The sequence below is a fragment of the Gastrolobium bilobum genome, unplaced genomic scaffold, assembly GCF_033153095.1.
Source record: "Gastrolobium bilobum isolate Gb01-03AN ecotype WA unplaced genomic scaffold, APGP_CSIRO_Gbil_v1 utg82674, whole genome shotgun sequence".
Classification (NCBI taxonomy): domain Eukaryota; kingdom Viridiplantae; phylum Streptophyta; class Magnoliopsida; order Fabales; family Fabaceae; genus Gastrolobium; species Gastrolobium bilobum.
Window position 1 is genome coordinate 138,132 of NW_026897937.1, and position 13,346 is coordinate 151,477.

A 13,346-nucleotide genomic window follows, 5' to 3' on the forward strand; every position below is an offset into this window, starting at 1 on the left:
AAAACCCAGAATATCCGGATATATGTCGGGGCCATATCCGGATATCCCATATCCGGATATCCATATCCGGATATCCATATCCGGATATCATATCCGGATATTTCGCGATAGAATGTAGTTATGCATTTCGCGAGATATCCTTCCAAAAGGTGGCTCTTTTAACGACTACAAAAGCTTAAACATGCATTTCTAGGTGTGTTTAGCCTTACCAAACCTTAAGTTATCAACTTTAGTTTATTACATGCATCAAGGTTCCATTTTTAACCAAGGAAACTCAAGAACAAGAGTGGTGATCATACCACAAGCTCAAAACAAAGGTGGATGATGCTCTTGGAGCTCTCACAACAGCTCCACAAGTCTGACCTCCAATGAACACGAAAATGGTGATCAAGGTTGGTCATTTCTCACCAAAGGTAGCTTCTTGAAGCTCAAGATGTCATCACAATGGTTCCTTCAACTCTCCCTCATGAAGACAGCCTCAAACCTCACCAAACAGAGGCTCAACATCAGAATAATGGCTGCCTCACACACTCACAAGCCACTCCACTAAGTGTTTATAAGGTTTAGAGGGAAGAAATCAAGCAAAAGGTGACAACTTGGTGGTTTTTCAAAGAGAGGAAGGCATGAACATGGAGGAGGCTGGTCAGCAGCTCCAAAGACTCACGTAGGATTGCAGAAATGACCTAGGATCATATGTCACTTGGCTATATATAGTCACTTAAGTTTTAATCGCATTATATTAGCGCTAATAGCTACGCTTAGCATTTTAATCCCAAACTCAAGATTATGAACCTACTCATTTTTCTAAGATTTGTCATATTTTTATTTTATTTTTCGCAGCATCTTTCTGGTACGCGCTTTTCCATAGCCAGTATCAGTTCTGGCACAAATTCTCATTATTTTAGCTTGAAACTTGTTTTACAAGTCCTATATTTTATTCTAGGAATATTCATGCACTTGTATAATTTTCCGGGATACTTCATCGGTACAAATTTATACCGAGTAGCATAATCGGTATCTGCACTTTTCGTCAGAAAAGCAACTTTCAGTATTATTTCACACTTACTATAATTATTTATGCCTTGTCATAATTATTATGGTCAATTATGAAATTATTTCCTAATTCTCATATTTCTTTAATTAATTTCCTAAATTAACGGAGAGGGTTCTTACACTCACCCCAGCTTTTTAAGAATTTTGTCCTCAAAATCAGAAACATACATGTTTCGGAAGTCGAGATATTACCGGAGAAGCTCGTCCTCTCGCTCCCAGGTACACTCCTCAGGATTTCTTCCAGTCCATTGCACTTTGACCATCAGAATGCTCTTTCTCCTCAGTTGCTTCTCGCCACGATCGAGAATCTTGAGTGGTCTGACAGGAGTTTTCAAGTTCTTCCGTACCTCCACATCATCCGGTTGCACCACGTGCGAAGGATCCGCTACGTACTTCTGAAGTCGAGACACGTGGAACACGTCGTGGATGTTGGCCAAGTTCGGAGGCAAGGCAAGCCGGTAGGCAACAGGTCCTACTCTACCAAGGATCTGGTAAGGCCCTATGAATCTCGGGCTCAGCTTCCTCACTCCGAGGGCCCGACCAACACCGATGACAGGTGAAAGTCTCACAAACACGTGCTCACCCTCACTGAATTCCAGTGCACTATGCTTAACATCATAGTAACTCTTCTGGCGATTCTGCGCCTGCTTCAGCTTTTCCCTGATCAACTGGATATGCTGGGTAGAACCTTGGACAAGGTCCAAGCCAAACAATTCCTTATCTCCAATCTCAGACCAGCAGGTAGGGGTCCGACACCTCCTACCATACAACACCTCGTAGGGTGCCATGCCCAGGCTAGCAAGAAAACTGTTGTTATACGAAAACTCAACTAATGGCAGGTACATATCCCATGCTGAACCGTGCTCCAAAGTGCAAGCCCTCAGCATGTCCTCTAATGTCTGGATGGTCCGCTCAGTCAGTCTGTCAGTCTGAGGGTGATAGGTTGTACTCAGTCTCAACTGCGTACCAAAAGCTCCCTGCAGCGCCTCCCAGAACCGAGATGTGAACTTCGGGTCCCTGTCATTGATGATACTCTCGGGCACCCGGTGAAGTCTCACAATCTCGCGAACATAAAGTCTGGCCAACTGCTCAGTAGTGAAGCTCACCTTCACCGGAAGAAAGTGGGCAGACTTCGTCAATCTGTTCATAATGACCCAGATAGAGTCACAACCAGCCTGAGTCTTCGGCAAACCCACAACGAAGTCCATGGAAATGCTCTCCCATTTCCATTCCGGAATCTCAAGAGGTTGAAGTTTACCAGACGGCTTCTGGTGTTCTATCTTCACCTTCTAGCAAATCAAGCACTTGGACACAAACACAGCTATGTCTTTCTTCATGCCCGGCCACCAATAATTTCTCTTCATGTCCTGGTACATCTTTGTAGCACCAGGGTGGACAGTAAACTGCCCCTTATGAGCCTCTGTCATCACCTCAATAGTCAACGAACCTCGAGGAACCACAATCCTTTTCTGAAAGGTCAACAATTCGTCCTCATTCCAAGGTACACCGTCCTAGTTCTTCACATAATCTAGGCACTCTCTCTACTCTTGCGCCTCTTTGATCTTTTCCATGAGCTCATTTTCAACTTGCATGGTTTCCATTTCGAGAAGTGCACCCCCAAACAAAGAAGTCACCGTCAAAACTCGAAATTTCACAATGACATCAAAAATGTCATTTGATCCTCTAGGATCACCAGTCACTTTCTCAAGAGAGGTGACCTGACCCCACAAATTCTAATCTACACAAGGCTTGAGTGAGTTTGGTCCTATTCCATGACTCTAACATCGACTAGACTTACTATTTTTATAAATCATTATTCTCAAAATAAATACATATACCTTTCACAGCACGAAATCATAATCATGTTCATTCCTACAAATACATGTTAGTTAGTATGCTGATTCACATAGTAACGTACCTTAGTTCACGTACACCTGCAAAATTTTCAATTTCAATAACATAATAAATCAAAAACTCTATGCAACGGTATACCTCAATCTCCATGGTATCTGCAAAATCGAGAGTCAATTAAAGATGAAATAGCATGGGTACATTACCACAACTTATTGTACTTATTTCATGTTTTACACTACCCATGGTGTTAACATGTCAACTACTTATGAAGCATATCAATAATCAACATAAGAACCTAGAGTCATGGAGACCACTCAACCCACAAACTACTTGTACACGCACTAGACTCGCGAATACAAGATCGCACGTGGCCTTGCCACAAAGTCCAAGTGTTACACACTTAATTCCTTGAAGAGAATTTCACAGTCTCAAACAAGGCACCATCACGATTAAGTAGTAGCGTAAGGCATCTTACCTTTAAAAAAAGTGACCGGTGCTCCCCATGGAGACACGCTCGGTCGAAAGAAGTCTTTCACCGAAAGATCCTCAAAATGCTCCGTCAACTCCGCCAACTCTGGTGGCGACATCCGATATGGAGCTAATGAAATAGGCGCCACACCAGGCAACAAATCAATGGAGAACTCTATCACCCTCTGTGGCAGAAGCTTAGGAATCTCCTCACGAAACACCTCGAGGAATTCCCCCACCACAGGAATTCCAGTGATATCTTTCTGTGTCCCAATCATCAAACCTTCCAACAAGACATCACCAATGTCCCTGCTCACAAGGCTCTTCTAGCCTGCAGCACTGAAATAAAAGGCGAGGGACTGGCTGTGGAATCACATGGAGACACCATCACTACACAACAGTCAATCATCACACAATCTCTGGACAACCAATCCATGCCCAGAATGATTTCCAAATAAGCCATCGGCAATCCAATCAAATCTACCGAGTAGTCACGGCCATCCCACTAAAACACGACATCTCGATGTACAGTGGAGGTATCACACTTTTCTTCGGTGGCGGTAGTCATCTGCAACGGTGGAGAAAGCACAGCAATGGGCAACTCAAGCCCCACAGCAATCGGGGTTGCAATAAAAGAATGCGTAGCCCCAGAGTCAAACAAGACATCAACTATCGAATCACCAATGGAAACAGTACCTCTGACAAGGTTCGAGCTCGGTCCGACTGCTGCCGATCCAAAGTGTAAACTCGCCCAGTGGCAGGTGGCACAACAGGTGCTGCTGTAGGTGGAAGGGGAACCATATGAAGTGGAACTGCCTACATCGCTACAGCTCTCGCAGTCGACGACGGACAATCTCTAGAGTAGTGGCCCTCCTTGCCACACTGGAAACATATCAACTGGCCTATCGCACAAGGCCCCACATGAGCCTTCCCACATCTCGCGCATCTGGGAGCAGGAGGTCTCGCTGCACTCCCCTGAGTGGAAGTCCTCTTAAACTGATTTGGCGCTTGCCTAGCCGCCAACTGCTTTCCTTTGTTCTTGCCAGCAAACTTCTTGTCCCTCTAGGAAGTGGAACTACCAGTTTCCTTCGTCTCAGCAACCTTGGCCCTCTTGGCCTTACTCACTATGCAGACATCCTCGATGTCTTTACACTGCTGTACCAGTTTACCAAAATCTCTCGATGCTGCTCCAGCAATACGCTCTGCAATCTCCTCACTAAGTCCCCTGCGAAACTTAGCAGCCAAAAAGGTCAGAGTAGGCACAACCATACGAAAGTGAGCGAACTTAACTAGCTCATTAAACTTCACCAGGTAGTCGTCAACAGATATCGAGCCCTGCACCAATTTGTCAAATTCCCCCTGCTTTCTCTCCTGCGCATCATAAGGGAAATATATACCCAAAAAGCAGTCCTCGAATAATGGCCATGTCATCACATGACCCTACATCTCATAAGTGTGAGAGGTGTTCATCCACCACTTATGAGCATCGCCCTCCAGCATATATGTGGCGAACATCAACTTATGTCCAATGCCTGTAACCATCTCGCAGCAGCAATAGAATCATAAGACCCATCAAAGAAAGGTGGCTTATGCTTGCGGAAAGCATTAAGCCGACGGTCAATCACATCACGATCCTCAACAGCCTCCAAGTAGGGTTCCATCACCCCGGTAAGAGGAGTGGCACCCTCAACGTGACTTAGGCTCTCGTCCTGAAGGCTACGTGGAGGCTGCGGAGGTGGTGGCGGTGGAGGTGGTGGCGGAGGATGCTGATCACCAACAGGACCAGTCCTCATCACCTCCGACATGACCCTCATCAAAGCCATGTTCGCCAGCCGGTTCGCCTCTAGCACATCTTCTGTGGCCTTCTGGTTCGCCTCTCGAACGGCGTCCATCATCGCCAAGTTGGCCAATCTAGTGGCCTCCTGATCGGCTATCCTAGCCGCCTGCATCTCAGCCAATGCAGTCAAGATAGGATCTGGTTGATCCTCGTTCGTCTCTCGGTTTCTCCTAGGCATTACCATGACTCTGCATGAGTTACACAACAAATGAGTTGATTAGGCCCACGCAATGTGGTCACACATGCATCATCACAGCAAAACCCAACAGAGGAAACACACAAGACAGACTCGCAACAAAACATCCTAAATTATTGCAATACATACAGGCTTTTCCCTATAAAGTGCTCTGATACCATAAAATGTAACACCTCGTGTATACCCGGTTTGTTATCATGTCATCGTATTAAGCCACGCTTAATTTAAAATTGCGGAATATCTTTTTCCTTTCAATTATGACATCATTAATATTACCAAGTTGAATTACTTCATTCATTTCCAAAATATTGCATGTATGTAAATTGCAAAAGACAGCTATCTACACTGAATAACCTCATATATATAAATCATTAACTGTGTCTCTAGTCACGACATTACAACACATAGGCCGGACAAACCCTGATAGTTTATACACTTCAAGTCTAAACAACGATACATAATCAAATGTGGCATGGACAATCCCCATGCTCACCAAATAAGGCAACAAGGCCCAACAACAGTCTCAATAATAACAACATAATCATCAAGATAACATAACAGCATCCAGCATATAATAGTAACAGCAGACATCTAACTCAGCTCCGGCCTCTTGCTGCCCGAGGTCTCAACCCCTGGGTTACCTGAACCTGAAATATGTGCCCCAAACGTGGGGTGAGATCTCTAAACAGAAATCTCAGTAAGACAATGGGTCCTCAAGGATTTTCCACCCCAAGCTCACTTACATGTGCAATATAAGTTCAAAAGCAGTTTAACAATATAAATTCCAAAACCAGTGCAATGCAGCAGATAATCATGTCATGTGCGTTATAATTATTCTACTGGCCAGAGAAATGCAGGAATACGTCTATTACCCACACTAGTGCAAGACGCCACTTGCACCCACCCACAATGTCACCGTCTTGTATGATGCCACATACTCAGGCTTACCATCTAAGTGGAACAACACATACATATTAAAAGCAATTGCACATAAAGCTCAACAGCATTTTCAATTATCAAAGCATGCAAACACATCATGCATATAAACCATTCCTCCATGGGGTATGGTGGAACAAACAATGCCTAAATCGAGGACATGAAAGCTTACCTTGCAAGCTAGTTATCCAAGCCAAGAGTCCACACAAGCTCAAACCCAAACACAACAGAATCACAATCTGTTTTGGACCAGCAATCATATCAACAACCACGGCTCATAAGCATATAACAAAAAGACAACGCTTCTCTTCTACGTTTCATGTCTTTGGGCTTCTCACAAAGCCATAAGCCCTTAACCACTTAGGTTCTGACTTAGATTAATTAACACAGAAGTCCACATCAACTAATCATGGGTCCACAAACCCAAAAATAGCATTATGTATGAACAATACCGTTACTGTTCACGAAAACCCAGAATATCCAGATATATGTCGAGGCCATATCTGGATATCATATCCGGATATCCATATTCGGATATCTCAAGACCCATATCCGGATATTATATCCGGATATTTTGCGACAGAATGCAGTTCTGCATTTCGCGAGATATCCTTCCCAAAGGTGGCTCTTTTAACGTCTACAGAAGCTTAAACATGCATTTCTAGGTGTGTTTAACCTTACCCAACCTTAAGTTATCAACTTTAGTTTATTACATGCATCAAGGTTCCTTTTTTAACCAAGGAAACTCAAGAACAAGAGTGGTTATCATACCACAAGCTCAAAACAGAGGTGGATGATGCTCTTGGTGCTCTCACAACAGCTCCACAAGTCTGACCTCCAATGAACACAAAAATGGTGATCAAGGTTGGTCCTTTCTCACCAAAGGTAGCTTCTTGAAGCTCAAGATGTCATCACAATGGTTCCTTCAACTCTCCCTCATGAAGACAGCCCCAAACCTCAGCAAACAGAGGCTCAACATCAGAATAATGGTTGCCTCACACACTCACAAGCCACTTCACTAAGTGTTTATAAGGTTTAGAGGGAAGAAATCAAGCAAAAGGTGACAATTTGGTGGTTTTTCAAAGAGAGGAAGGCATGAACATGGAGGAGGCTGGTCAGCAGCTCCAAGGACTCACGTAGGATTGCACAAATGACCTAGGATCATGTGCCACTTTGCTATTTATAGTCACTTAAGTTTTAATCGCACTATATTAGCGCTAATAGCTACGCTTAGCATTTTAATCCCAAACTCAGGATTCTGAACCTACTCATTTTTCTAAGATTTGTCATATTTTTATTTAATTTTTCGCAGCACATTTCCGGTACGCGCCTTTCCATAGCCAGTTTCAGTTCTGGCACCAGTTCTCATTATTTTAGCCTGAAACTTGTTTTACAAGTCCTATATATTATTCTAGGAATATTCATGAACTTGTTATAATTTTTCGGGATACTTCATCGGTATGCATTTATACCGAGTAGCAGAACCAGTATCTACACTTTTTGTCAGAAAAGCGACTTTCAGTATTATTTCATACTTACTATAATTATTTAAGCTTTATCATAATTAGTATGGTCAATTATGGAATTATTTCCTAATTCTCATATTTCTTTAATTAATTTTCTAAATCAACGGAGCGGGTTCTTACATAACACAACTCCCACAACAGTAGTAGGCGCATCTGTTTCTAACACAAAAGGGGATGAGAAGTCTGGTAGTGCAAGAACAAGTGTCCCAGTCATGATGGTCTTCAGATGTTGAAAGGCTAACTCTGCTGCAGGAGACCAATTAAATTTTCCATCCCCCTTCAGAAGGTCTGACATTGGAGCAGCAATCATAGCATAATTGTGGACAAACCGACGATAATACCCCGTAAGACCAAGGAAGCCACGTAGCCGCTTCAAAGTCCCAGGTATTGGCCAATTAATCATGGCCTCAATTTTTCCAGGATCTGCACGCACTTTTCTCAGGTACCTACTACGACAAGGGAGAGGCCGAAGAAATTGGTGAAGACTTGGAAGTGTTGTAATACTTCTTAGAGGAAGAAGTGAATGAAGAACGCAACTCTGAATGATGGGCCTCATAAGCAGCAGCAAGCTGCATTGCCTGATGAAGGGAAGATGGCCAATGCAATTGAATAGCGCGGCGAAGATCAAGATGCAGTCCAGAGATAAAAAAACCTCATAAGCTGATCATCTGAGAACTCTGTGACCTGATTGATGAGGCTTTCGAATTCACGGACGTAATCAAATAAGGAACCTTGTTGGGATAATTTGGATAATAAACCCTTCAAATCGTAATAATCAGAAGAACCAAAATGCTCCTTCACCGCAAAGGCAAACTCTGGCCAAGAATTCACACGGTTGCTCAAGAAAATCCACTGGTACCATTCGGAAGCAACCCCCTCCATACGTAACCCTACCAACGAGATCTTGAGATGTTCAGGCACCTGTTGGAGGCGAAAATACATTTTCGATTTAAACAACCAATTATGAGGATTGGAACCGTTGAATGTGGGTATCTCCATTTTTACCCTTTTCAGGAGGTGATTATACTCTGTATTCTTATGCCGGGATGAGGAGTGATGACCATTCCCAGCTGAAGAGTGATTCGGGGAGGTGGGAATTGCTGAGAGTTCCCGTAAGCGAAGATCGATTGCAAGCATGCTCTCCGTCAGTTGATCCAAGCATTGGTTCAATTCCGACTGCATGTTATGCACCTCTTCGGCAAGTTCTTGGACCTTCATCACCACCGGTGATATTTCTTGTGAGTCCAGAATGAAAGCACCAATTTGTTAGGAACAAAGTTCCAGAAGAAAAAGGAAATTAAAAAAAAACTAAATCAATCCAATATTTCTATGCCCTCTGTTACAACCCACTATGGCCAATATAACAAGGCAACAGCTATCAGATGACAGAATCCATATCATGCGCAGCAAGTGCCACGTCCCTTATTACACGTCTAACAGAAAGGTTAACAGTAGCCTCAAGTTTCTTTTCTTGACTACACGTAGCCCTCCATCCAAGTAGGTGCCCTTTTGATACGGTTGGGCCTGCTTATCTGATTACTGTCTATCTCCACATTGGGCTCTGTTTGGTTCGCCCCTGTAACATCACATAGGTCCTACACATTTTTATGTGTGTGTGTGCGTAGGAGATAATTTTATCTGCAACGACATGAGAAATAGCAAACTCTTTCTATAAACCTGAAATATAAAGCTTTTATACTTTGAAAATCCTAGATTTAAATTTTTTAATTGTTTTTGTTGGGCTTTTCCTCCTTCAATGTACAAGGCCTAATGTTGATGAAAGTTGAGGCTCAAGTTTATCAAGGATCTTGGGGCTTAAGTAACCCTAAACTTTCTTCCTCCCTATATAAGCATTAGTTGTGGGATGGAGGTAAGGTTGGCTTGTGAGAAAATTTATGAGCACCTCTACGGAGAAGTTTGAGTGTTAGACCTCCTTAGGGAAGTTTGAGTGAATACCACTATTGTAGGTGAGGTTTGAGTATACACCATTATTGGTGAAGCTTGATTCTTGTAACCCATTATTTTCATAGTGAAAGTTTGACTTTGGACTAGTGTCTCATGGGTTTTTACTTCTTCACATTGGAGAAGGTTTTCTCACGTTAAAATCTTTGTGTTCATTTTTCTCTCTCTATTTCCTTTATAATTTTCTGTTTCGACTGCGCATAGGCTGTAACACCCTAATTTAATAATCGAATTGTTAACTTACTAATGGTATAAAAGACACGAACTTGATTATCCTAGAAGAAGACTTACTAAAATTTTCACAATTATCAATATAATTTCATGATGCAACTTTTTCTTTTAATTTATTCTACACTTTGCTATATCTATATTATATGTCTTGTTTCAATGAATTGTACAGTCTCATACCTATACAGAATTTCAAATTAAATTTCATGTGACCATAATCAATGACCAATGACTATACAGATATGAAAATTTATATCATTCAGTATAGAGTTTATCGGATAACATAACGGTTGTAAACTGACAACTAGGGATTATATCCCACTATTTAACCTTATACCTGATAACAGACAATTTCATATCCAATGTATATAAATTGAAATATGGCTCCGTGCCATTTAGATTACGTCTACCATGTACAAAACATAAACACATAGATCATGTCTCTATAATATACAAATACACATAGGCAAACACATGTCTCTCAAAATTATTATCAATTGTATACATGCATGCTCATATACTTCATGCACTAGCAAAACATGTCTACACAAACATTCAAAATAACTAAGTGTCCACTCTTGTTGAGTCCTCTATCCTCATTGTGCTGGTCCTTTGCCCTTTTAGGGTTCTCCTGTGGCGGATGTACTTGCAATTTAAATTATAGCCCCACGACGAGGTGAGAAATGAATCCCAATAAGACTCTGGGTTTATAGAGTAGTCTCCACCCATGAGTTCACTTTCTGTATGAAAGGTTAGGTATAAAGTATATAATACAACATGTAATCTTGTCAACATAATACCAATTGAATGATTACGGAAGCATTTGTACTTCCCACTTGTCATTTTGATACTATACCATTCAATCACATCACAACATCTTGTCTATTTGTCTATTTGAATTAAATTCATCACATCATTTATATACATGTCTATATAAATGCACATATACCAAATATCTAACACAGCATACACACGTCTGAACCATTATCCATATTGGACTACGGTGGAACAAAAATGAAGGCAAAAAATCTTAAACCAAGAGCTTACCTGCAAAAGCTTTCCTGAAAAGCTTACTTAGGATACAAGAAAGTTAAGCACAACCTTCCAAACTCTAATATGGAAGCCCACTGTCACTTGATTCAAACCTGACTTATCCATCAATAACAATGAATAACCATTAGGGTTAATTCAGTGCAACAAATATGCTAAAGTTCATTACTTTAGTCTTTCATCAATGTTTGCTTACTTGTCAATCCATGCCATACCAAATAAGTCAACACACTATTTAAACATAAACCTTAATCTTACATAATATCATAAATATATTAACCCTAAATTTTATTTAGGTCTCCCATCTTTTTAACATACTTGAATCACATCACAAACTTGTTTTCTAACAATTAAATGAATTACATCATATTTCACGTCCTTTTTCTATCGATGGCTGAATTCTTACATGCATAAAACGTCAAGCTTTCACACTTTAAATTGACTACTTAATTATTCTAATTAACTTCCAATGAGTAGGAACACAATTAACTAACAAAATAATCCATGGAAACATTAATTTTCCAAAATGAACAGTATGTACTAATAAATACACGAAAAATCCATTTTTGATCCATTTGCCTTGAATTTTTTGTGTTATACTAGACATAGTACCTTTAATGTGCAACAAACCACACTCAAATTGAAGTTCTACAACTCCAGATATAAATTTTACATGACAGGGGCAGATTTGATGTATATTAAGGTTTCACGAATTTTTACATATTTCAATGAATAAAACTTAATCAAATCAACTCCATGAACATCAAATACCATGAATATACACAAAACACAACATAAAAACATCGTCCATGTTCAACAGAAAACCCTAAAATCATAACTTGAAAACTTACCATTTAAACTTGAGTTTCTTAACACCAATGAACTCCAAATCACCTAGAGATCCTTCTCCAAGCTCCAAACCGCGAAAACACTCAACTTTGGACCCATGAACATTACCTAGGTCGTGGCCATCAAGAGGAGAAATCAGGAGACTGAAAGCTTTTGAAAAGAAACTAAAACCATAAATAGGATCCTAAGGTTCCAAGGATTGATTTCTTATGAAATAGTCATGATATTTTTGTGAGGTTTCCTATGAGAAATTAGCTCTCGAAGCTCTTGAATGGTGGCTGGTCATGGAGGAGGAAATATGCAGAAAAATTTGTGGTTAGTAGAAGAACTAAGAAGAAAAATCATCTAAAAACAATTTAAAGATATTTTAGGCACTTTTGTTAAATTTCTAACCAATTAAATTGAATAACTAGTTAACCAATCTTCTTTCCCTTGCAAGTATGTCGGCAAGTAGTAATCGAAAGAGGAAAAACTGATTTAAGTACTTGAAATATCAAAGTAACTTAGCCATTAAGCTTACTTTGTTAACTAGTCATCACTTTGACCTATAAGGCTTATTGGTTGTTTTTATTACAACTTTGACCTACTTTTAATAATTAATCTAACCATAAATAGACTAATCTAAGACTATTTTAAAACCATAAAGTTCTCTAAGGAATTTAATTATATCAACCAAATCAAGTTTAGACCTCATTTTTCTTATTTGCTAAATGGTCCCTATACTTATACATATTTGTACTTTGATTGATAAACTTTTCTAATATTTTCCGTTGAATCCTAATTGACTTGTTTGGCATTAATTGTATCCTTGTATATCTTATCATCTCAATTTCATGATCAATTGATCATTATTTGACACAACTTGTCACAATTTCCTTGAACACAACTTGATCTCTTGAACACTTACTTAATTTCTTTATTTGACCTAACTTGGTGGTGAGGGTTCTTATATAGGCAACTTGGTAAGTTGCCAACCTCTCTGATTGAGTCGAGCTCTGAGCTCAACATTTGACTTCTATAAAGGCTTCTTAGCCGAGATTGAGAGACTGAGTTCGTCCCAACAATGGTATCAGAGCTTGAGTTCGATGGATTCTGAGGGAGATGAGATGGAGAATAGTGGTATTTCACATAACGGTGACATGGTCAAGCTGACCGCAGACAACTTTACTTACTAGAGACTGATAATGGAAGATCATCTGTACTGCAAAGACCTATATGAGCCCATCATCCTTGATGAGAGGCCTAAAGGCAAAACTAATAAGGAGTGGGAGATCCTGAGTCGGAAGGCAGTAGCAATGATCAGAAAATATACTGACAAAAGCCTTTTTGAGCACATGTCCGAGTTCACGAATGCGTATGAGTTATGGACAAAGCTAGAGTCTATGAT

General features: G+C 40.5%; 1 protein-coding gene across 1 annotated transcript; it reads right to left on the reverse strand.

Moving 5' to 3' along the window:
• Positions 1-7,970: 7,970 nt before the first annotated feature.
• Positions 7,971-8,812, reverse strand: LOC133311583 (uncharacterized). The gene is made up of 2 exons (XM_061512641.1): positions 8,523-8,812; positions 7,971-8,439 (listed from the first exon to the last, which is right to left on the reverse strand). Exons 1-2 carry the CDS (start codon positions 8,810-8,812, stop codon positions 7,971-7,973), a joined length of 759 nt encoding a protein of 252 aa, XP_061368625.1.
• Between the last annotated feature and the right edge of the window lie 4,534 nt (positions 8,813-13,346).